This window comes from Phalacrocorax aristotelis, chromosome 1, assembly GCF_949628215.1.
Source record: "Phalacrocorax aristotelis chromosome 1, bGulAri2.1, whole genome shotgun sequence".
Lineage (NCBI taxonomy): Eukaryota > Metazoa > Chordata > Aves > Suliformes > Phalacrocoracidae > Phalacrocorax > Phalacrocorax aristotelis.
Genome location: NC_134276.1, coordinates 87365123 through 87391667, shown reverse-complemented (window position 1 = coordinate 87391667; position 26545 = coordinate 87365123). Strand labels below are relative to the sequence as shown.

The window sequence follows — 26545 nt, the reverse complement described above, 5'->3', positions numbered from 1 at the left end:
AGTTTTCTACAATTTCTATGTTAGAATGTTTTGGCTTCTTTTCCTAAGAGGCTTGATATTTTAATATCATCAGTTCTCTTATGCAAACTCAAAACCAGAAAAGGCTTAGTCTTGAACTGTAAGATGATGTAATTTCAAATTTTCCTTGAGAAAGTCCATAAATAGTCTTGAAAGTGTTCCTTGAAACACCATCACAAATACTGGTACAAATAGAAGCTAGAGGTTACAAGAATGTCAACATTTACTGTGACTTTATTAATATTGAGTACTCTCCGGGATCTGTGCTAGTTTTCGCTGAGATAGAGCTAATTTTCTTCAGAGGTGTTAGTATGGGACTATGTTTTGGATTTGTGCTGAAAACAGTGTTGATAACACAGGGATGTCTTCATTACTGCCGAGCAGTGCTTGCCCAGAGCCAAGGCCTTTTCTGCTCCTCGCCCCACCCCACCAGCGAGTGGGCTGGGGGTGCACAAGGAGCTGGGAGGGGACACAGCCGGGACAGCTGACCCCAACTGACCAAAGGGATATCCCACCCCATATGGCGTCATGCTCAGCATATAAAGGTGGGGGAAGAAGAAGGAAGAGGGGGGACATTTGGAGTGATGGTGGTTGTCTTCCCAAGTCACTGTTATGCATGATGGAGCCCTGCTTTCCTGGAGATGGCTGAGCATCTGCCTGCCCATGGGAAGTGAATGAATTCCTTGTTTTGCTTTGCTTGTGTGTGTGGCTTTTGCTTTACCTATTGAACTGTCTTTATCTCAACTCACAAGTTTTCTCACTTTTACCCTTTCGATTCTCTCCCCCATCCCACTGAGGGAGAGTGAGCGAGTGGCTGCGTGGTACTTGGTTGCCAGCTGGGGTTAAACCACAACAGGACCCCAACTAATACTTGGAGCTCATTTTAACACATGAACATACTATACAGGCTCACCAAATGATCTATTAATCTTATCTGTAGAGCACTTTAAAAAAAAATCTTTAAAGTCCTGTTATGTCCTGACCAGTAACCAGTAAGTTACTTAATTGGTAACTTACTAAGCAAAATGTACTGAAGCCCCTCACAACCTTTTAACAAATGGTATGCAGATCCAGCTCATATCCACAGCAACACCATGTATCAGTACTTCGTCAAAGCACTGATATTTCTCATGCAGCTTCAAGGATCTTCTGAAATAGATTTTGATGGTGTATTTGTTTATTTGTCATTAGCACAAATTTATTTTGTAGTGTCTCGCTTATTGTAACTGATAAGCACTGAGCAAGATCAAAGCAGACCTACAGTTTATAGCAGGCAGGAATTTAACACCGAAGCGTTTCCTATGGCCCAAAATAATTTAATCAGATAACCTATATGAAACACAAAACTTGCAGTACTCCTCTTCTAGTCATATATTGCCTCCCTCTTTGCACATATGATGAACTAGATTATACAGGGCTTACATTTTACAGAGCCTAAGACAACAGGCATCCATCCAGTTGGTTTCCAGCACCAAGCCTCTCCCAAAATACTGTGTTACGAATTACAAACACTCTCTACCCGCCTACATTCAGTCAGAATGACAGTGAACCAGATGGCAAATTGTGATGGCTTCTACTGCTCAGCCAGATGTATGTGCAATTATCATTTGGTTACCAGACCTCTCCCTCCAAATAACCTACACAATGATTCCCTTCACCTTTTCTGTTGTGCCATCCAGGCTGTGACGTCCTTGTTGAATGATTCTCTACTGAGGTATAAAGAAAGGTGCCTACTTAAGCCCCTCTCCATCCCTTCCTTTTGGGGAAGTGGGGCTAGTTGGTCTTTATTTTTAAGACTCCTGTATCTGCAAAAACAACCCAGCTTGCTTGGTCAATAGGCTCATCACCAATAATATACTGAAGAGAAGCCTAATTTGTGAAATTTTCAGCCACTAATAATGACTTTTTCCTTTTTCAGTGTGCTACAGAATCTGCATCAGCATGACCACCGAAGAATTTGTCAAGGGACTGCTCGACAGCTGGGACAAAAGTTAATGGGGTTGTTAATCCTCAGTCCACCCCACAGCTTTTGGCATAAGAAAAAGATAGGAGGAAAAGCAAGGTACATATGATTTGTTTAGAAGATGGCTCCATCTCAACAGCCGGCTTCCCAGCTGGGTGAAGTTCCTCAGACCTCCAGGTCTCAAATAGGGAGTGACAGGTGGCATGGCAGTCTTCAAGTCCCACCTGTGCACACTCAGATATGCGTGGAAGAAATCAAAGCACTTCAACAAGGAGACCACTGGAAAAACATACAAAGGTTCAAATAATCTGAAGGGCATCAGCCAACACTGAGTGCCTTCGGAAGTACAGACAATACTGCCTCTTCACTTAGAAAAGACATTTTTACTGCCTGACAGCTTTTAAAAAGGTTGCTAGCAAAGGCATACTGTGTTGTAATGATTTCTTTATTTAAAACATGTTCCCAAGCTTCATGTATTAAACTAAATGCTGCTCAACTTAGCCTTGCCATAAAGCTGAGGCATTTACACATGCAGAACAAACTGTACCTTAAGATGCTAAAAGAGACTGAAAATATTTTCTGTGTTAATGATTAACAAATCTTTGTATTCTCCAATATGTAAAATGCCTTAATGCCTTATTATTTCTAAGTTATATAAGTCCAAGACAGCGGCATCATACAAAACCAGCATCAACAAGAAATGAATCTGTCAAAGAGCAAACTATTTCTGCCCACCAAACAGGATACATGGAGAGTAATATGGAGTGGTTTTAATTAGCTGGGCATATAAAGCTGTTAGAAGACAAATTTCTTTCATTAAAAAAAGCAGCCAGTCAGTTAGAAATGCTTCAGTGCACTTAAAGTAGAGATGACACAGGGCATTTAACCTTCTCCCTCCCCCCATAATGAGGAGGAGCCAGAGGACTCGCAATGCAGTGGGTGATGGGCAGCCTCTTTACCTGCCGCTGAAACACTGGCAACTCCCAAGTAATGTGAACAGTACCGAGCGACCAGCAGCACGTGGGAAAAAAACCAGACGTATAAAGAACTATTTTCTGTAATTTTGTTCAGACACCTGGGATAAGAGTTTCTTACAAAATGAAATGTAGGGTTTTTAAGGCCTTCCAGCATTGAGTACAGAAGTTTTGTGTGTCAGCCAAAATGGTGCCGCTGGCAGCCTGATAGCCACAGCAATACGCTGTTACTTTGCCAAATGGCTACTTAGTTTCAGCACCGGATACTACAGGTTTTGCTACTGGGTAAGCATCCTTGTGTTACGGAGTACAGGTAATTTTCTTTATTACTTGTTTGGTTTTGTTTTTCTTTTCTTTCATTAATCTTAGTGAAACACTTACTTATTAGCAAAGGCAATTTCTCTTTCCCAGGATTACATCTCATACTACATAGCTCCTGAGTCAAGCACTTAATTCATACATGCACTTTCAAAAATGTTACAAATATAACTTAGAAAAAAAAGAAAAAAGAATTTAATGTAAAACAGAAGTGACTGAGAATATGTGTGTACGCATAGTATGCTTTTTTTCTCCTTTCCACTTAGAATCATAGAATCATGGAATGTCCTGAGTTGGAAGGGACCCAGAAAGATCATCAAGTCCAACTCCTGTCCCTGCACAGGACAACCCCAAATTTACACTTAAATTACTCTGCTTTCCACATCATACATTTGTACCCCAACATACTGTTCCCACTTCCCCCCCTTGCTTCAGTCTAGAGGTGCACCCCAAGGAAGCGCTACGCCAGCTCCTCCTTCTCCCACAGGGGCCAGGGGACACATCAGAAACATTGATGAAAAACCCACTCCACAGATTATTAACAGAGGAGTTACTCTGCCCAGGCCCACAGAGAGGCTCGTGCACTTAAAGACAGAATTTAGATGCCTGAATTTAAGACCACAGTCATGAAAAGCCACTCTTAATCTTTCAGGACATGATTACAGACAGTTTTGTCTGATCAAATTAGGATGGAGACAGACCCATCCTTACCTCCAAATCCTGTTCTTGCCAATGCCACCCCAGGCACACCAGCCACACGCACGCGTGCGCGTGCACACGTACACACGCACCAACCAGGATGCTCAAGTTATTTAGAAGCACAGGGAACCTTATGCTCCAAGCCTTTGTTCCCAGGAGTTTTAAAAGATTCTGGATAAAATGAAGAAGAAAATGAAGAGACAGTCCTGAAAGCAAAGCTGGGAATCCAGGGCTCCCCCTTGCAGCTAAATGGGGATTTGATGGACAGCAGTTTCTTATTTTTAATGTGGTTTTGGGAACAGAGATTACAAGATATCGTATGAATGTTGGATTGTTCCCCTTCAGTTCAAAACAAGTCATTGTTCCGGGATGGGAAACTGTGGTTTCTCAAAAGACAAACATCCCTTCTTGCTTCTTTCATTAGACCGGCAAAAGCAAATTTAATTCAAATTAAGAAAATTCATAGTCAAACAGATCCACTGGAGAAAAACAATTGATATTTATGTGCTGTTGCCACTTTGCACTCATTACAGGGGCTAATGTTTTGCAAGACACATCTTTTAAACCTTACTAAGCTTATTATTTACTATCTCCTGACAAGTGTGACTTCATTTCAAGAGCTGGCACACATCCCATTGTGAGAATGTAAACTTTAATAACTTATCCTAATTAAATATGCACATTTAATGCTAAAAACAAAAGCTAAAATGCAAAACAAAACAAAAAACATTCATTTGACTAAACAAAGCAATTGGATTAGAGTACACAGAGCAAACTTAAATAAAGTCACATATGCCACAGCAAAAAGTCATTAAGGGAAGGGAGAAAAAAAAGGGGGGGGACGGGACACCAAACCAAACCAGGCAGACAACTCCTTATAGCTCGCCTTATCCAACCTCTCTGAACTCCTAACTAGTTTACTTCCCATCTGTCATATGATAATAACATTAAAGGGAGCACATTTAAGAAGTCATCAAAAGTTCATTCAAGTCAATTGTTCCTATGGTGCTTGATTACATGAAAGAAGGTTGCATTCTTCTAGAGGAGCTACGTGGATTCATTTTTCTCAACACCAGTGGCTGATTTTTACCATTAAACCATTTACAATTTATCATTTTGTGCTGTTCCACAGTGACAGAAAGATTCTAACATAGTAAGCAGTAAACAAATGACCTCTTGAGATTTAAATATGTAGTCATGCCACTAAAAAGCTATTTTTATTTGCTCATGTTTAAATTACTGTAATCTAGAAGCCATTTTTTTCCAGGGAGTACAGTCATAACATTTGACATTAGTGAGATGTTCTGAACTCAAAAACTTTGAGCTACAACTTTGTGGACTGCCATAACACTTTCAAAGACTATCAAAAGAAAAGTAACTTAGATAAATTCGTACTTTTAGAAAAAATTTTATCACCGATTGAAACTAAATCCCAACACACATCAATCTTTTCCTTCAGTAGTCTCATTTTAATTCTTTCTTGAGGTGAATTTTGATTTAGTAAGATTTATCAAAACAGTATTCTGCAGGAAACTCCTTATAGTATTTGAGAGCACTAAATGAGAGGGCACAGGCTTAAGATTTAGAGTTTTAGTTCTTAGGATAAATGCAAGTCAATTACCTTGTGCATATATTGCAATTACAAACATATACAAAGTGAAGAAATCTAATGAAATGACAACATTACAATCCCTAGGTGTTATTTAATTTTGACCGTTAGTTGAATTAATTTCACACATATGAAATTGAATGACCACATTCATTTTTCCTTTGGATCTAAAATGTCACCATTCTCACCACAGCCCGCAATATATTAAAGACTGAAAAACAAATGTCATCTAAAGTAAGGGTCTTTTAACTTCATTTTTTTTATATAAGGGACTGGGCAGCAAAGTTTTTATTCTGCTTTACCTTCTTTTCAACTAGCAGTCAAATTTTGGGTTAGTGTTTGGTTTTTTTAAGGAACGCATCACATATCAAAGTTATATTTTCTGTTGTGCTGTTACACAGACAGCACTCATTCCACTAAACAGAAGTTTGCGCAGATTTGCAGAGGTGAAAAACATTCAGGACACAGTATCCTGCAAACTCAAGCCCCTATTCCACAATCCCTGGCATTCAGACGCCCAGGCATCCACCTACAGCACGCCATCACACCCTGCTTCAGAAAGCACCATCCCAGGAAGACAGATAAAACTCTATGATCTGATAACGCCACCAGAAGCAGTGAGTAATTGTCCAGTGTGTTCAGGTTTACTCATTCATATCTCATTAGCATTAGTTACCTAGGTCAGTGTGGCTTAAAGTGAGGTGAAGGACAATGGTTAGGATGAAAGAGAGAAACTAGATGATGTCCAAATAAGTAACAGAAAAGGGTTGTATTGAACAAGACAGAACACACAAGGAATCAGTGAGCTCCTTTCAAACTAACTTTGTACACTTTTAGTAATTGAAATTACCTTTAGGCTTCCACAGTGTATTTCATCTTTTATTCATCTAGCAAATGCTACATAGTATGTGGGGTATATTTTCATAGAAAAGTGATTTTTTGTCTTGCACCAAATGTTTTGTTTCTCGCAAGACCTTGGGCTGCTAAGGTGGTAAGACCATTTGCAAATACTGATATTCCATCAGGGAGATGGCTAGTGCTCCTTCATTAGCTTCGCCACAACTGTTCAGCTGTCTTATTCAAGCCAAGGCAGTTACCAGGAACACCAAAACCTTTATTTAAAAAGAAAAAAAAAAACACAAGGAAACATGCTATTCTGAGGAATACAGAAGTTTCATGGCTGTGTATGCACAATTTTACTTTCTATAGTTGCTAAGAGAAGCTTCATCATAACTCACGCAGGCATTCAAATGCTATGCCAGTAATGTAACTTGCTAAAGCAGATGTTTAAAACAATCCTTTGAAGGCTATGAAATATCCAGTCCTTTTAAAAAATGAATTTGTTTGCTCTCAGGGAATCCTGTCGTATACCTAACTTTCTTCTTTTTCCAATGATAAACGGTCCTCCTTCCTTCAGACATTCAGATGGACACTTATATGGAAATTTCTTATGTGCACTGATTGTGCTCCCAGGCTGAACCTCTCTCTCAAATCCACACACAGAGCATGACAAATTATTCACACTGCACTGTGCTCTTGGACTCAATTATCCGGGCTCCAGAAATAGGCTTTTGACCACAGACTGCGTTAAACAGCTAAGAACCATATGGTTTAAAACATACAATGAAATAATGGCTAAAGTAGTGAAAAGTACATTTGATTTTGAAGTCCAGTACCCAACAGTGAAATTACTGATCACAGGTATTTTCAAGAGGACTTGTGAGGCACAACACTCAAGACTATACTAAAAAGCATAAAGAGAAATTTAAGAAGCAATAAGCCTCCACACTCTAGTTTAAACTAACATATAGTTAGTTTTATTTTAAAATATTTGAAGACCACAATATTTGAAAATGAAATATGTGCAATAAACACCTCCCTGAAAAGCAGTAATGACCACTTCATCACTGTGCACTTACAGAAAGTTTTGGAAACAAGCAGAAGCAGACTACAAAAACAAAAACACACTCACAGATTTGGTTTTTTTTTTTCATATTAGCTCTAATAAAACAACGTCTACCAAAAAGACCCATACTTGACCTCTGAAAAAGAACAGAGACAAAGGGCATGTGTTTTGACAATATTGTCTTTATTTGACAATAAAGCAACAATAAACAAGGCAGCCAGAAATCAACCAGTGCTGGACACTCAAGAAGGATATTTTGGATATTTCACTCCATACTTCAGTCACACTTTAATCAGACTAAGACAAGAAGGAAATTTTTATTTGATTGGTTTTTAAAAGGTATACACAAAGCAGGACAAGTGTAAATTCACAACAGTTGACTGTATACAACGTAAGTTATTTTTTCAGAGAGCAACTCCTACATTGCATTCAACAGGTCCCTCAACTACTATTTCTTGAATATCTAAAACAAAACAAGGACAAGAATGGCACTGCACCTTGCAAATCTGATGAAATCTAGTCAAAATATCAAATGTGTGAAAGCAACCGAGAAAACTACAAAGCAGCTGAAGAAAGTAAGGAAGGCACATGTCAGTCATGGATACCAATGAGGGGAGTCCAGTTACAGAGACTTTAATTATTAACAGGGAATTTAATCAGGGTATGAGAGATAACTTTCCCACTATTATGAAGAATGCCAGCGAGCCTTCAGCAACCGCACCCAGCCATGATTTCAGGTTCATCTCTCTAAAAACATTAAGGTCTCTAGTCCTTCTCAAGAAGGGTTTCAGTGTTGACTCAGAGGGAAGAATGCCCTCTAGTGAATTACTCAGACAACACTGGTATGTCCCACCTATATCTACCTGGCCTCATTATGCAGAGGAAAGTTTTCTTCACCTTCTTACTAACATGAAGACTATCAGGAGAGAAGGGAAAGAGAAAAGGAAGGGAGGTCAGGGAAGAAGAATCTATTTTAAAATAGGTCATTTATAGCTGTAGCTATTGGCAACTGGTGGATGTGGCCAAACTAAAAATAAATTCTACACTTCAACAGAAACAGTAATATTATGAACTTCTATACGGCCAACAATCATCCTCTGTGGGAGGCAACAGCCCTTTAGAGGTGACCTAGCCAGCTGCTTAGCAGTATCCATGGGTATGTTCAGCCTTCCAAACACAAGAGGGCCAAGGAGAAGGTGGCAGCATTGCCCTGTCTCATACACACCCTTAGCTCCCACCCCAGCACTCCTCCAGACCATTTTGGCCACCATGCACAGGAAGATTTCAGTGCACCAGTGGTACTAGACCAAGTGGCACAGGCATAGCCCCATCAGTGATATCTGAAGTTATGTGAAAATGGCTTATATGCTTGTGCAGCTCAGCTGGACATCCACTGACAACCCACAGCGGACACCAGTAAAATCCTAGCAGAGAAGTCTCCACAGCATTCACAATCTAAAATTCAGCATTACCAAATAAAGAGCCTGTTCCACTTAAATCAATGGCTGTTTAATGCTGATGTGAGTCTTAAACCATTTATTAAAAAAAGCCACTTGAACCTTTAATTTAAAGGCTCAATTAATTCTCATCAACTTTTTGCCCTCTTCTTCACATAACAGAAAAGGTATAATACAAAAGTACAGCACTTTGCATCCCACTATATTAAAATAATACACTTCAGCTGAACATAGTTTAATTACAGCTTACGCTGATACACTCACTTATTAATTAACTGTTTACTTGGCAATTCCCACCATATGGTACTGTAGCAGATGTTAATCACGTAAGGCCAAACACTTTGAAATTACTGTTTTAGGCACTTCATCTGAGGTACCAAGTGCCCTAAATTTCTACTTAAAAGATAAACTGGAAATGCTGAGCACCCTACAAGACCACACTCAGAGTTATCTTCTCAAAGATGATATTATTTGGCAGATGAGCAGAACAAAAAGAGCTAGATTTTTAAGCCTCCAGTGCTTTCAGATGACTTGATATAGACAGTGCTGAATTCCCTTTGCATAAAGGAAATGCCTGCACTGGAAACCTCAAGGGAAAATTCATCTCATCTACCAGAGATCTGCTAGCCCCCATATACGGTGAGGGCGAAACGTATGTATGAGTGGATGTTCAGGGTAGCATTCCAGATCTTGGGTGCACCAGATCAGTGGACTTGCGTCTTCCAACCCTTCACCCTTCAACTGCAGGAAAGGAGCATTATCAGGAGCAGCAGATGCTTGCTCTTGGACAGTCAGCTATTTTAAAATTAAGAGCAAATGTCCTGCTAGGTCCAACTGTCCCACAACAAGAAATTAAACTCACTTGATAGGGCTGCAGGCAGGTTCACGTGTCAGTTGTTTCTTCTGCATTTTGCCTATAATATGGGCCCAATATTGGGCTCCCAAAATTTTTCTTCTTGAAAAATACAACTTATCTCCATCTCCCAACTTCACCTTTTTAGAAAAAGCAGAAGTGTTTGAAAAGCTGGAAGAAATGAATGAAGATGTGGCATTTCAGAATTTCATAACACAGCCCTTCCAGAATTGGAATTCTTTTAGTAAGATATTTGGGAACCCTTATCCTACAGCATTTGTCTTGATAACTATTCAGCCTCTAACCTAAAGTTTCAAAAGCTTCATTAAGTAAATTTTTTAAGCAATAGGTGTGACAGTAGCACAGTTTGGGTTTTTTTTTGAATCTAGAACTCTAAAGCTATGTTACTCTGCTAAAGGTAAGGGCTTGCCACAGGTGATCATTGATGCAGCTATCCTATTAATTTAATGAGGAAATGGTAACTTCCTGGAAAAACAAAAACAAAACAAAACAAAACCACCAAAAAACAAACCAGCAGCTACGTAGCAAGGAAGCCTGAAGAACAAGCTTTCTCCTTCTCCTGGTTGCATACCTTTGAATGCAAGCCTATACATGAAGAATTTTGTCAGGAAACAGCTTTTCCCTAATCCTCTGGAAATCAGTAACAAATATTACTACTTGACTCTGAGAAATACAGGACAACCAAATGCCACAGTAACTTTACTGAAGATTAAATGGTTATCTACACTTCTGAGGATCAGACAGAAAGGCTAGACCATTTGCCAATTTGGGTTTTACAAGATAAAACTGCATGTTTTATTATTGTTGGAGCATTAAAAGACAACTACTTGCAAAGATTCTAAAAATATATCTGTATATGTATTTCAAAACTCTCATCTGAAAAGTGATCTGGTTTATATCGCTGCCTTGCAAAATTCTTGACACCCACTAACCAGAAAAGGCATTTGTAAATTGCTTGGTTTAATACTGCAGCGTGCAAATAAATCTGAATAAGATCAAAATATAGAGCTTCACCGAACTGTTGCAAAAGACCACTTGAGAAAACATATTGTGAGGCCATATTTAAACTAACAGATGTTTCAGAAACAGAACAATATGTTCAAACAAAATAAAGGTGTAAACGGGCAGTGTTAAAAAAGCTTCACAACTAGCACATTAATTTCGGTAGCGAGTGAGATCACCTCATCCCGGAAAGCTCCCTCCCGAAAAGATCATTGATTTAGAAATGAATTCTCACGTTATGCCTAAAATTTGGCTGCATGAGTTATTTGCAGAGTGGCTGCTTATGTAACATTGCCTTTGCTATGGCAACACCAGGGCTGTGAGGCTTTGACACATACCAGTTGCAATCGCAGTTTCATTTTCTGCTGATAAACAATGGCAGGAGAGGTTTTCTAATCACAAACCAAGACACCCTAAAACACATCACCGTGACTGATGTGGTGGCCGTTGATACTGCTAAAACTCCCAGTGTCAGAAGGGCAAGCAAAAAGTGAGAGATCCACAGGAAAAATAAACAAGCCAAAGAGAGAGAGATCTTCCAGTACTGCTTTCCATTCACTACAGGTTTAAAGCTAAAACTAAAACTAAACTAAAGTTTAGAATAGTGCACTTTGGCTCTTGACTACCAGGCTTCATACAAAATCCCCTTCCCGAAAAGACCCCCAACCTGCCTTACTGAAACTCTTATTTCTTTCTTACAAATGGAGTAACTATCTATAAATTTTGAAGTTTGGGAGTTCATTGAAATTGAGCTCCAGCTATGGCACTATTTCACATTTTTCTACAGCTTTTCTTACTAGGCATTACAGTAAAAGTCGTAACTCCATTTAATAGCATCACTTCAAAGCTAATAGAGTACTATATGTACCCTCTGATACTGCAAAATTTCAGTTCGGTTTTCTTAGGAGAAAAAAAAAGTTTTAATATTAACAAACTGTAAAACACTTGATCTATTCCACATATGGCACTTAGCAATGACTATTCCAGTTGATGACTATTCTGCAGCTCATCAGTCATCTACACAAGCTTCACAACGAACTGAAGTTTCAGAATCCAAGTATTTTTCGTCCTCTTAAATATCCAGCCTTTGTTTCCCTGAGACAACTCAGCCTTTTACACCTTATTTCTAATACTCACATTTGTTAAGGGTGCTACCAAAAGCAATATGAACGGAAGTAGCCTAAGAAAGCACCTTTAATTCAATAAAACATTGAAAACCGAAAAGACTGACAAAATTGAAAGCCCAGTGCAAGCACACCTCTTCTCTACCATAAGGCAGATGCTCACAGGCGTCTATGGCACCACAGTCCAGCCTATGCTCCAGAAAAATCTCTATCCTAAACTCTGTCCATAACACAGTCTTCTTCAGAGAAAGCCAAGGCAAAAAATGAGGTAGGTCTGATAGTGACCCTGAATACAGGAGTCATCCTTACTGTTTCTAAGACTCAAATCCATTTGCTAGATCCCAGCGCTGCGAGAGGGTTTGTGCCTTCGATGATGAGCTCCCCTCTTGCTACCTAATGGTTCCAGAACTGCAGCAGGACCTGGGTGTTGCCACAGAAGTCCTAGGGCTCTGCACGTGCAGGAACAGGAGTAAAAGGATCCCCATAGCAACATTTTTTAAATCATTATTACGTATTAGTCTTTTGTTTCAGAGCATTCCCACAAACTCTTGCATTTTCTTGACAAATAGCACATAATTCCTGATCCATCAAGTGGAGAACAATTATTGGCAGCCCATGACAACTCCATGCAAACGCACACGCTACTGAAAACAGACATGAACTTCTGTACGTGAAGAGCAGACAGACACTGAGTTCTCAAATCCATGTAACAGTCAGCCATCCAAACGGGGAACTTTGGCACTCTGCTTTTGCTTTGCTAGCAAATTCATGTTTCTCCTTCTCTTCCGTCAGTCCTAAATATTTACATTCTTCTAAATGCTGGTAGGGCACATTTCATAGAGGTAAAAAGCCCCCGTTCCTTAGCATTAGAAGTCTTTAGAGCAACCTCGTGACTCAGATGTCAGCTTCTTGAGTATGGCTACCATTAGAACAGTTTAAGCTGTATGAGCTTAGTATAATCTCTATAAGCAGTTATTCTGCAAACAAAAAATAAATATTTAAGCTTTGTTAGAAACAGTAATATTGATTTTTCCAGGTAGATTGTCTTTTTGAACAGATTATGCTATTGAACGACTGGTACTGAATTAAAACTAGAATATTGTTAACAGCAGCAAATCCTTATCAAACTACAGCCATTATAAATAACCTCAGAAAAAAGAAGTTAAATTACAAGACTCAGTTAAAAGCATCCCGATGTTTGGAAAGCAATTGCATGTCTTGAGTCTTCTCAGCACCTCAGAAATCTAAAACACATTGACATGTTCCCTTCCTGACTCAGTGAAAGCCATGACGTTTGACGGCGCTTGCCTATGCAATGTGTCAATGTCTTGCAACGCAGCAGTGGAATCCACACGTGTCCTCCAAAGGGGAGGCAGAGGAGGTGATTGACACAGCTGCAGCTCACTGATCCATGCAGGGCCTTTAAAATTAGTACTAAATAGATGAAAAGCAAAATAATACACAGTTTGAATCAATTTAAATATTCATTTTATCCTCCACATACAATGTGCCATCCTGTGGGAGAGATGAGCTAATCCATCTGTTCTTTTTTCAGCTCTATGACAGTTAATCTTCTGTCAGTGGGTTCATTTTAAGCCATACAAAGACTCACATGCTGACACAGGCTCTGCTCGTTTTGTTCTATCCATTTGCAAAGTTTTAACCAGTACTTTGGTCCACAACTTATTAATGTACACATTTTCGTAGGTCGAAATTTAGGTGGTCACTGCTTTGCATAACCAGTTCCAGGTACAACTCTCTGTCTCAGCAGCGTTAAGAGTCCATAGGCTGTTAAAGGATCTACAGACCAACCATGTATATCAAGGAATTAAAAAACAAGAAGACATTGGAGAGACTGTATTTATTCCATGGCCTTGAGCCTGCTCCCTATCCAGCCATCCAGACCAGAGCTCGGCACTTTTATGTAACACTTCTGAGTGGGAATACTTTCCCTGTCTTCATTTCTCATACCTTTAATATTAGACCCAATGCTTTATCACTGCCCTGAACAAAATGCCACAGAGGTAATGGCTCTTTTGCCTAAATAAAGAATTCCAGGCAGGGCCTTTTATTGCAAACATTCAGGTCATACCAGCAAGACCATCACAAAAACACTGAGAGCAATAAAATCTGAAGTGTTTCATTTCCCCTTACTTTCAGATAACTGTAAACAATGTTAAGCAGTAGGATTTTCCTTTTTCAGGAAACATTTTGCTTTGAAATTTGAAATCTATTTTGAAGAACGCTCTTTACGGAGCTGATCTGAGCAGGCATATTACATAGCAGGGCACCTACTTGAAGGAAGAGGTTAAAACCCAGTTCAGCATTTATAATTCTGTAAAATAACCCCAGTAAGTCAGCAAAATATTCTCCCATCTTGAAGTCCAATGTAATTTATGCAAACCAGACTTGACTGCTGTTAATGCAAAGACCACTAATGCACTCACCCCAAAGTTCCCACGATAAAGACACATTCATGTTTTACTCATTGAACTGTCTTGGGTACCTCCGAAAACACAGAGACTCTCAGAAATTTAAGTTGTTGGAGAGAATGTGTTTAAAGCAGTAGAAGAACATATCTTCACCTGGATGTTTCCAACACTACAAATGGTACGTGAGGAAAATGAAGTTGGTGCAGCCAAGACCGCTTGCCCTTATCCGCTACCATCCTTCCTCCAAACTCTACAACGTGTGATCCATCAGCTAGGACCAGACTTGTCCGTGGCAGCTGGTCTTACTCACTTCCAGGCTCAACTTCTGAAACTATAATGGCTATCTAGGTGGTTTGCCTCAAACAGTGCTAGTCAAAGGCAGGTGCTTTATCTCTTTGCACCTCACTCTAAATGAAGGGTCATCTGTAATTCAGAATACAAAACAAAGAAATGAAAGCTTGAAGCAACATATATGTGTTTGCTCATTAAAAATGAAAGTTCTCCAGAGAAACAATCGAGCAGTCACACCAAAATAAACAGGTTAAACACTAAAAAGCAAGCTTCATAATCCAAAAAGCAGGCATGATTGCGATAACTGCTTTTTTTTATTGTGAAGTTCACATAATTAATTTTAAAAACAGATCTACAGCTCTGTGCATCAGTCACAGATTTCTAACCACAAACCTTCATCCAGCTTCACAATTTTTAATGTTAGCATTTAGCCAGCCTGTTGTTTTTAAATAACTGATTTTATATCAATGCAATACAAAAGCAGACCATGCAGTGTTCTTCACCTGTCAATTATGAAAAGTATTTGATGTATTACATTTCTGAAGTGTTTTAAAAATGCAGTATCTGCAAATTCATTTTTTTTTTCTGCATTCCCAAAATATGGGGGAGGTATCTCAGACACTGATTTGAAAAACTCCTACACAATCTTTTATTTTTTTTTAGAGGTAAAAATGTTGGAAGCTAAATAGCTGTAATAAAACATTTTGAAGTTGAACAGGGTTTGCTTTTAACAGTGATCATCTGTAGCTCCTTCAAGTTTTTTATTAACATTCACTAATTCTTTAAGATATGAAGTATCACATTATTCTTTTTTACTATGCTTATTATTCTATGGGTTAAGAATGCTTCAGAAAGAGCAAAACTATGTATGTTACTGAATATAATTATAACTCGACAGCTATAGATGCCAGGATTGAATAACTGAAAACATATGCTATACGCCTGAAATTTTAAGGATGATGAAACTGTCACATTAGTAGCACGCAGCATGTTTTAAAGAACTCCCACAATGTAGCAGTTGTTCAAAAGTTGTACCCATCCGGTCATTCTATCTTTATAAAGATATATAATACTAGATGGTGATTTATTCAAAACACAGCTGCAGCCTAAGTTAAAGGTGCTAACAAAAAAAAAAAAAAAAACCGAAAAACCGAAAAACATAAACCCACCACCACCACAAAAAGACCTTTTTAAGTTACAGTGTTAAAGCCAAAGCAGTGCACGCAGAGTAACAGAAAAGCATTTCCAGAAATTCCAAATTTTATTCTCATTAGACTTTATTTGGGGGGAGGACAGGTGAGGGAGCGGGAGAAGCGGAGCAGCAGCACAAATACCCGTCAGCCCAGCGGACTCTTCCAGGCTGATGTAAATTACGGACCTTTAAATGCCGCCCCTGGGGACGGCGACCGCGGCCCTCCCCCTCACCCCCACCGCCCCCCCCCCCCCCCCCCGCGTGGGTGCCCTCGGCCCGGCCGGAGGAGCGGGCTGGGCCCCCTTCGCCCGGCGAGGCAGTTTCACGGGGTGGGGCGTGAGGGGGTAGCGGGGGGTGGCGGCAGCCCCGGCGCTCCCGAGGGCGCGGACCGACCCCCCGACCCCGCCGCCTGCTGAGACCCCCCCCCCCGTGTCCCGTCCTCCCCTCCAGCCGCGGGGCGCGGTTGCAGCCCACGTTAGGTCAAACTTTTATTTCGCACCGCATCCGCCGGGAGCGGCCCGCCACGCTCCTCGCATCCCGCCGCTTGTTGGGGGCGGGGGGACGGCGGGGCGGCCCCATCGCCACACCGCGGCCGCCGCTCGGGAGCATCCCGGGCTCCCCCAGGCAGAGCCACCGCCCGCCACCCGGCTTTATGGCCCGCCGAGGGTCGCCGGACGCCCCCCCAATCCGCTCCCGGGGGCAGAGGGGGAAGCGCGGCCCCCGCACCGCCGACCCCCGCGCTGCTCCCTCGCCCCGGCGGCGCGGCCCCGACGGCCCCCCTCCTCCCAGCCGAACCGTGGAGGGGAGGCGGCGTGCGTGGAGGCGGGACCCCGGCGCGGGGGAAGCCGCGGAGCCCTCCCGCACCTGCGGGGATGGGGTTGGGGCGGGGGGGGGGGGGGCTGGGGACACGGGGACGTGGTAGAGGGGCACCGCGCAGCCCCGGCACCGCTCCTCACCTTTCATCCAGTCAACGACTTGGCTCGGCGACCACTTGCTGACGGGCTCCATGATGAGGGCCATGGGGGGGCTCGGAGGCGCGGGGCTCGGGCGGCCGCCGCTCTCCGGGCGAGGGGCGAGGCTGTGCGGAGCGGTGGGACCGCGCTGCCCGGGGCCCCGGCGGCGGCGGCGGCGGGAGGAGAGAGCCGCTAAATCCCCGCTTGCCTCCGCTCCGCTCGCTTGCTCGCTTGCTCGCTCGCCGCCTCTGTGCCTCTCTGGGGATTTCAGTGCATGTTGCCGGCTCGGCGGGGAGGAGGAGGAGGAGGAGGAGGAGGAGGAGGAGGAGGAAGGGGGAGGAGGCGGCGGCACGCTCCGACGCCTCCCGCCCCCGCGGACCCGTGGGCAGCGGCGGCGGCTCCCGGTCTCGCCGAGGGGTCGGTCCCCGGGCGGCGGAGCGGCGAGCGGTGGGGTGGCTCGGCTCGGCTGGGCTGTGCCCGCCTGTGCCCGGCGGCTCCCGCGGCTCTCCGCGGCCGCGGCTCCCGCGCCGGTGTCTTTTTCTCCTGGCGGAAATGACGAGGCGGCTCCTGCCACCCGAAAATATCTCCAAGTGAAATGGGAAGCGACACCCGACGGCCGCCCGGGGCGGGGGGAGCGATGGGGGTGGGGGGGCCGGGATGACTCTCAAGGTGCCGCCGCGGGGGCGGGGGGGGGAGGGCACGACACGACGGTCCTGAGGCGGCGGCAGCGCCGAGCACCTGCTCCCGCCGAGGCGGGGGGAGCCTCCGGGGGGGCCAGCCGGCGGCACCGAGCTGGCGTTTAGGGTTGGTTTGGTTGGTTTGGTTTTTTTTTTTTCCTCTTGAAAAAAGCATCGCTGCGTGGGCGGGAACGGTTTTTTTGGGTTGGGGTTTGGGGTTTTTGGGTTGGTTTTGTTTGTTTTGGGGTTGTTTTTTTTTTTTGAGGAAAGCCCGACTGTAAAACGGCTGCGATGGACGGTGTCGCCGGACGCCTGGAGGGAGGCGGGCGGGCAGCGCGGGTGGGGCGTCCGCCTTTGGCCGGGGTCTGTTGGCGGCCCGGAGAGGAGAGGGGCTGCACCTCGTTATCTTGCCTGCCTCCCCCCGAGGGCTGCAGCAGGTGAGGTCGACCAGCAGAATGGGGGTAGGAACTGGGCAGCCTCAGGCGGGAGAGGGCGCCGCAGGGGGATCCCTTCCCCGCGCCGTCCTCCGAGTTGCACCTCCAAGGTGTTCTTGCACCAGATGCAAAAATGGCCCGTCCCTGCAGGGGACCATCATTGCTGGAGCTGTTAATCTTCTCTTCGTTGTGTCCCCCCAGGCTGCATCGTTCTGGAGGCTACCCCAAGGGGGCAATTCCCACAGACCCTGTGCCACGGTGTCTGTCTGTAGGAGTCCCTCCCAAGCTCAGAGTGGTTGCTCCTAGGATGGCAATGGGTGCTTTTCAAGCACCCTTCCTAGAAGCCTCTGCTCTGATGCAGTGGTGGCCCCCCTGGAGCTCCAGGCAGAGGCTAAATAGCACTAAAGGGTGTTTTCCTGCTAGTGAGTTGGCCAGTGCAGAGTTTTGCTTGCATTTGCATTTGCCCTGCTTCTCCTGCCAAGGCTGAGGCAACGGCCATCGAGATGTTCCCTTTGACAGTGTCGGCTACTGAACACCAGCTGCTGATGCTGACATTTCATATCTGTACATGAGAAAAAAGAGGATTCCCTCAGCCCCAAAGTGGCAATGGCGGAGGCATCCCTTTGCATGGCATGGGCAGCGACAGAAACTCTCCCATTTCGGCCTGTGGGACTGCAGCACTAGCCATGAGGGTCAGTAAGGCACTCACAGGGTTCGTACCACCCCTCCGTGGAGCCCCGGGAAGATCCTCCCTAGCAGCACTAGCTAGGCTTGACCCTCACTTCAAAGGTTGTACTTCTCCGTGAGAAGAAACTTCTTTTTTAGTGAAAACTGGGGCTTTGACACTATAACTTTCCTTGACTCTGGCTCTAGACATGTGTCTCCTGTGTCACATTCCTGCCAGCACACTGGTGAGGCAGTCTGCTTCTAAAGAGGTTGCATTACCTAAAGCCACGGAAACAATAAACCTCACTTGCAAATTAAAGCTGACTTTTTCCTTATGAAAGGTTTGAAAGGTATGCAGGATCCTTACATACTGGGTTATTGTTGTTGAAAGAGCGTGTCATAATTGTAATTAGAAACCAGCAGTCTGAAAGGTTTAGAAGTAAACACCCAAGATCAGACTGAAACCTGGCATATAATTTATAACACCATTGTGCAATTCTCATTGTGCTGAAAAGTTCTTCGTAGGTGAGGAGAGGGGAAATAAGTTCTCCGAGTATATATATGAAGTCCTGTAGTTCATAATTACAGAACGCACTTAGCTCGCCAGGGTAATTTGTAGCTAGCTAGAGCAAGTTTTTCAGTAAAGCACCTGTGACCCAGTACTGTCCCAGTGGTCAGTATCTATTACCTTTAAAGCCCCTTTATAGTGGTTCTAGCAAATTTATGGAAGGGTAAAAGGTGGAGCTTACTCTCCCACTTCAGTAAACAGATGTTGTGTGAGCGTGGGAACTAATTTCCTTTATTGTTCTTCTCACGGGACATTGCCATCTCATAAATACTGGGGTAAATCCCACTATTTTACTCAGTTCTTGTTTCAGTCTCACTGAAGATGTTGGCTTGGCTATTGTGGGGAGGGTTTGGTTCATTATGAGTGATGATAAAATTATTCAGCCATGGTATTTATCTTGGTGACCTATTACAGCAATGAATTCTATAGTCAGGACATGTGCTACATAAAAGTATTTTTTTAAATTTGCTCTAAATTTATTGCTGCCTGATTTTATTATTGTTCTCTCTTTCTAGGGTAAGAAGTCAAAAGGAGAGCTGAATGACTTTTCATGTTGACCTTCTTAAAGTGCCTCAGCCAAAATGCCTTAACCAAAGTCTTTTGTCTGTTTTCATCTTTTGGTTTAGTGGCCCTCATCTTGCTGTCACACCTGCATGAGTCAGGCCTTTTATGTAAAGCGTATGGGACAGAAGCGTATGGGCTTCTGCACAGACGCTGAACTGCAGGATTATGTCCTAAGTCATCTTTTATAATTATTGTGGTCCATATAGTGCATTTAAAATTACTGTGTTTAAAAAATATATATATGTCCTTGTTAGGTAAGCCTCAATTTATTAGGTAGTAAATGTAAAAGTAAGTACGCAGTAAAATTTAATATTGAAAGAAAAACAAAAAGAACAGGAATGAGTTTATAACTGAAGTACAAGGCTGAACCCAGCAGTATAGACTATATATCTGCTTAAATATGCATCCTCCTAACACCCATGGATGTGGATGGACAGCTCCAGCAGATAAGTTTGGGCACACACACCTCCTGGATCAGCACCTCAGCCTGCAAGCTCACAGGAGAAGCTGTTGCCTTTCTGTCGTGGTACATTGTCAAAACCAAAACTCCCTAGAGTTTGACTGGCAATCATAACTGCTACAGCAAGACAAATTGTAAATAATGGCAGTAAATAGTTCAAGTAAGTCTAATAATATGCTTTTTTGTGCCTATTTAATAAATAGGACAGCTCCTGAAGTAGAGCATTGCTCAGTCTGAGTAATGGTGGCAGAATTAGATCCAAGCTCTAACACTGGTACATTGACTGGGTATATAAAGCCAGGCCCTACAATGGGTACCAGTGACGGATATAAGCATAACTGTGGATTCCCCAGAAACTGCACACATTTTCTGCTAGGATCTTTAGAAAACACACAAGGTGCTCAGCAATGAGAAGTTGAAATCTTGCCCTGAAGATATGAAAAGGAATTTACCTCTCAAAAGATGGTGTTTCTCATGCTGGGTATTAAAGCCAATTCTTCTAGAGGAAGGAAGATGAAAACAAGATGAGGTGAACTAACAGTAACTAAAGCTGAGGTCTGATTAACCCAGTTGGATTAAAAACACGAAGTGAAAAAGCTGATACTTTCTTCAAGGTAAAAAAGCTTGTTTGTGTTTTGCTAAGAAATAAATTCCTGATTTTTACAAGCGAGGCTTTATTTGATGAGAATTGAACTCTTCCATTAGTATTAGCTCATGCTACAAATATCTGCTTTGGATGCTGTATCCACGTTACTAGAGAGTATTTTATTCCACAGCTTGGGACAACGTGTAACACAAGTTGCTACTCTCCCTGAATAAAGACACTGGGTTTGTTCTTTGTCTGGTAGGGCTGCCATCTGTCCTCTGCCTTCAGAGTCTGTCTGAGCCGATGCCTCATCAGTGCAAGGACTGCTGTCCCTGCCAGGGCAGGCGTCTTCCAGGATGTGGGAATGACAGAGAGAGGGAGGGAAATAATGAATAGCCTTGGTGCCAGGGGGCAGTGGGCAAGTGAAGGAGGAGCAGTGTCAACGGTCCATGGCAGAGCAGAGGTGCAGTAAGGTAGTCTCTGAGGAGGGTAGAGGCAGGGCAGATCAGGAAGGTTTAGAGGAGCAGAGGGGCTTGGAGTTGGAGACCAAACCCAGCTCAAGGGGACACACTGTACTGACTCATTGTCCTTGGCACTGGAGCAGCAGGAATGTGTGGAGGGTCTGGAGTGGGAAGGAGGTCCGTGCCACCTGAGGGGACCAGGCAGCTCTCCCGCCTGTGTCGCGGGGTGCTGCATGGCCCACCGCCCCACTGGCAGCCGGCTATCACTCACTCCGCGTCCATGGACAGCCTCTACCCCTACAGCAAAGAGGCCAAAAAGACAATGTCACTCGCTTAATTTGGGGTCTACTCTGAGATCTCACTGCTTCCTCATTTCTCACCACTCATCTCCTTCAATCTGCCTGAAAGAGCAAGTGTTTTAAAATAGCGTTTCAAAGGCAAATATCTTGCCCCTAAAGTATATACCTTACATCCCTGAAGGTTTAATTCGACATAAATATGGGGGAAGGAGCAATTGATATTGTTTTTGCATAATCAGAAATACAAATCATAATCCCCCAAAGATGTTTAATAATTTAACGTATTCAGAACTCAATTGAGGCTATTAAGAGATTAGAAATTAGATTAAAGGTGGCTAAAGGGTAAAAATTCAAGGACTTCAAACACCTTTTGTAATGCAAAGGCTCTTAAAAAATGAACAGGCTGAGAATTTCCCCAGGAAATTCCTATCATTTTAATTAGGTTCCTTCATTTAAAATAAAAAAAGAAACCGCTCCATACACCATTTGAGTCTCACTGCCTTTCCTGAACAGTGGACTCAAGCAGTTTCCTGCTGAGACCTCCCTGTTCCCCAGGTTTGCGGGGATGTGCAAAGGCTTAATAGATTTTTAAGATCAGGAGGGACCACCCCGACCATCTGATGTGTCCTCCTACATTGACGCCTGCCAAAGAATTTCACCCAGCCTTTCCCGCAGTGAGGGGAATTATCTTTCCTCTGATCATATCTCTTCTCTGCACCAAATTGTATCCATTTCTCATTTCCTCCCATATGGAGTCAAGTGTGTGGTTCATTTTGTTGCTGAAAAGAACAGGAATCCCTGGCAATGTGACGGGCTCTTGTCTTTCTGCATCGCACTGTTGCTCCCAGCCAAGGCTCTCGGTGCAGCTTCACAGCGATGCGATGCTGCCATGGGGAAGGTGCGGGGCCAGCGGCAGAGGGGCAGTGGATGTGTCCCTGCAGAGGGCTTTTCGAGAGTGTTAGCCACCTGGCTGGAGGTATGGGGGAGCTGCCATCTCAAAAGAACAGTTTTCTGTTTCTTCATGAAAATAAATACACATAGGTGGTGTTAAGTTTTCTTTTTTTAGGCAGGAGCTCGAGGAGGCTGTTTGTTTGTTCAGCTACCGTGCTAGGCTAAAGCTGCCTTTATGCTACCGCAACACAAATGCCCCACTTAAAACAGTAAGAAACCCAAGGGAAGTGTACTTCTGTGCTAAAATTATTAGGAAAAGATTATAAAAGAAAACAGCTACTAATTATTAACATCAGGTTCCCACTCATTATTAGTATCACAAATGTAAAATGGCTGCCAACAAGCTCAGAAATCTCATTAGAAAGAAATGTCACAGTTTATTCCTGGTTATAAATGCTATTTTATTACCTTTGGAATGGTTGGGTGGCTTGGCTAAATGCAACGGGTGGCTCCCCTCGAGGTATATATTTTTACTGATGAATTTATGTTGGCAAAAGAATAATAAATATCTGATTATTTTCTAAGAAATCCTGAAAATAAAACAACATTCTAGAATTGCCAAAGAATGTAGTCACGTAAATTGCACACTGGAGTACAAAAGAAAAAGAATAATGATATGGTAATATAAAAAGGGCAAAACCATAATGAGAAGGGACATTTGTCAGTATACTCGAAAAGCACAATCTGTCTCCCTGGTAATTTGGTGGAGTACAGAAAGTATTACATGCCATATTACAAGTACTACATTTTATTTCTGACTTCAGGAAGCATTGCCATATGTCTTCCAAGCCAGACATGGCCTCTTAAATGTAGCGTGTTCTTTGTTCGTGCTGTACAGGCTCTATCCCGCATGGACAGTATTTATTCGGAATAAATTAAAGAGAGTATGAATCTTCCAGTGCCGCAAGACTTCCTATCAGCCAGCTTTTGTGGATGAAGTGGGCAGGAGCTATTTCGCTCCTAATGACCAGGAAAACTTGACAGATTTTCTTTATTTCTCAGACCTGAAAACTTTCTCTAAAAGCTATTTACTACTTTCAAACGTGTTTCATGGGAAAAGGAAATAAGACACATATTTTCAAATATTCATGCTATAAAGCAGTGTATCTATGTAGCAACTAAATATGCCCTGATGTGCCCTGATATTGCCGTAATTAGCAGTTATTTGTGATTTCATACATTTACATGAAGCTTCATGTTTACAGCTTGAGAAATTTGTGACCTAAGGTCCTACTCCTCTGAGCTGTCCCTTCTGGTCCCCACATTCTCCCTGGAGCTATACTGGGACTGTGCATGGACCGGAAGGTCCATCCATACGGTGTTACATCGAAACCAAAGGGAATTTAGGGAGGCTGCTGGTCAAATCAAAAGGACGCCTGCTGATCAGTGTTAACCACAGTACAGGTTAGATTTACTTAAATATGTAAAGTGTTCGGACACCACATCAGTGCCATAGTTTGGACTTTTCTATACCACCATGTCATTAATGTTCCTTTAGTACTGCTGTTTACAGCAGACCTGGTTAAAGCATAAGAAACAAGGATAAGGCAAAGGAATATTGTTTTATTAAAGGGATGTATGAGGAATATTTTTCCAAGTGAACGCACTTTTCTAGTGTCAAAGAATTGTAATAATGAAGGAAAGTAACAGTATAGAAAGAAATGGTGGACCAACCTGAAAAGGTGGCGTTACAAAAGGAGAGAAATGGAATGACAGGGAATGCGCTACAGGAAGCAATACAATAATTAGAAGAAAGTATTACAAGAAATTGGTAAAAAGGAGGAGCATAAGAGGAGACAGAAGCAAATGTACATATGGATCAGTCTGTAGGTACAGTTGGAATTAAGGGTGGGGAGTGAGAAACCAGTGAAGTGGGAAGATGTGGAAGGCTATTGAAATTGGGAGGAGATAAGGGAGAAAATATATTATCACCAAAACCAAGAGATCTAAACCAGGGTGACTTTGAAATACCTAAAGGGATTCAGCATGAATTAAGCCACAGAGAAGGAGTCAAAATAACTTTAATTAATCAGAGCAGCAAGAAACCTTCTTACAAAACGTATCCAGATCAGGTGCAAAACAAAATCTTTTTTGTTGCTATTTTTCTTGTTCCTTGGTGGGTTAGGGCAAATGAATTGAACTCTGCTGAACTAAAAGTACCTGGCTCATTCACTAGCACTGGTCTCAGCTGCTACAGAATAGCTCATGTCCATATCATTAAATAGACTTTACCTCTGAAACCAAGTGGCTGCATGCAGCCTGCATGTTTTGAGTGGTTCCTGACCATGCTAACACCCAAATTGTGCTTGGGACTTGTGTGGGAGCTGTTAGCTGGCATAGCCCAAAGCTGTGCTGGTGCACATTTGAGCAGTTTGGTAGCACAGGCATTCACATGGCTGGAAATATTACAAGACCCTGATAGATTTAATACTGTGGACCTAACGACAGGGCCTACATTCATGATGCAGGCTCTGGCATTGCTTTCCAGGTTGATGCTCTGCTGTAACGTCAGACTAGGGCAGGCAGCATCCATTCCCTGCAGCAGTGAAACCAGGGCTGGGCAGAGGCCCGGACAGTCTCCAGCTGGTCTGCCAATCCATATACTTTGGCAACCAGCAACCAAGGATGTGTTCTAGAGGTGTCATAAATCCCAAAGGAGAATCTCTGGGGTGCCCTGGAGGTGACCTGAGCACAAGTAGTCAATACCACACTACAGGTAAAACCACTTTCTCTTATTTGTTAGCTCCCTCTAGCTTCACAGCCTCAAATTCCCACCTGAAAGTTGGCCATTGTCCTACCCAGACAGCCTACTGTTAATCATGAGTGCTGCCCCAGCCCTGTGATGTCCTGAAGCTTTTGTTTCTGTAGCTAGCAAAGATGAGCACTGGGAAGTCAGGAAATAGGAGTCACAGATAGGAAATTTTGGCAAAGCTCTCAAGCACTGTTTGAATAATTGCTCAGCAAAAATGCAAGAGACAGACACGCTTCAGATTCCTCTAACCATCCCAATTTTAAAAACTCTATTCATTCCAGTGACAGCCAGGTATCACACCTATCTAATCTAATCTAATCTAATCTAATCTAATCTTCTGAGGCATTTCCATTGTGCTCTTCTTTGTAGTATTCTGAGCATTTTAGAGAATTAAATGAGTCTACTGCATAATCTAATTAATATTGACCTTTGGATCTCTTCTTGCTCAACATGGGCAGGAGGAGAAGGCACGTAATTCATCTAGTTTAATTATTATTTTTAAAATTATTACAGGGGGAAAGCAATGATAGAGAGGAGTCCTGGATTTTAGCCAGAGGGCATCAATATCTATGCCTCTTCCAGTATCTCGAAGGAGGGAGTCCCAGAGAGAGCTTTCCTCTCATGATGTTGAACAACACTGGAGGACTTTGCACTAGCATATCCAGATTGTTCAAAGAGCTTTTCAAGCTTTTCAGCTTCAGGTATGTAGCATAGGTGCATTTTAATGTTTACACACCCAAAACAGAACTGCATCAACTTTTAAGACGTGCCTTGCATCTGTGCTCAGGTTCATATCAGAGCTTGCATAATGCATTACGCTGATGTGAATTCCTATTGTGCAAATGTGGTCATATGGCTTTTTAGAAATAAGTCATCTTGAAAATAGGCTGGAATGAGTCTATTGGGACTGGTAAAGGTCAGGTCAGAGTCTGGAGGCACCACAGTGATTTATTTGTACACTTTCCCTTTCTTTGCAGATCAGCTGCTGTCTCTTGAAACAGCCTGAATTTTACATTTTCCTTTCCAGAGCTGAGGTTATTTCTAAGTTGCCTAGATTGCATCTGTCCACTCTGAAGGTCAACAATGCTTAGAACCAAGTCAGTATATGACAGTCATGTACTTAGCCTCCAACCATCCCTAGATGAAAAATATTTTTCTATGAATCGTGACTACTAGAAAATCCAATAGCAATGAAAAGTCCATGATGATTCCACAGCTAAAAACCCTCACTGAAACCCTTATCTGAAGGTAATATTTCAGGACCACATGCTGCCTACCTACAGAAGCTCCATGGCCAACTGACCACATCTGTTCA

The 26545-nt window shown here is 42.8% G+C and overlaps 1 protein-coding gene across 6 annotated transcripts in view; it reads right to left on the bottom strand.

The window, feature by feature from the left end:
• Positions 1-17390, bottom strand: part of CNKSR2 (connector enhancer of kinase suppressor of Ras 2) — a 225384-nt gene extending 207994 nt beyond the window's left edge. For 4 of the 6 annotated variants that reach the window (XM_075096795.1, XM_075096813.1, XM_075096823.1 and 1 more), the window contains exon 1: positions 16816-16962. In XM_075096795.1, coding sequence (XP_074952896.1) covers positions 16816-16879 — 64 coding nt within the window. In that variant the 5' untranslated portion in view covers positions 16880-16962. Of the gene's footprint in view, positions 1-16815 lie in introns of all 6 variants that reach the window. The other 2 variants (XM_075096786.1, XM_075096804.1) reach the window with 2 other exon arrangements.
• Positions 17391-26545: the final 9155 nt, after the last annotated feature.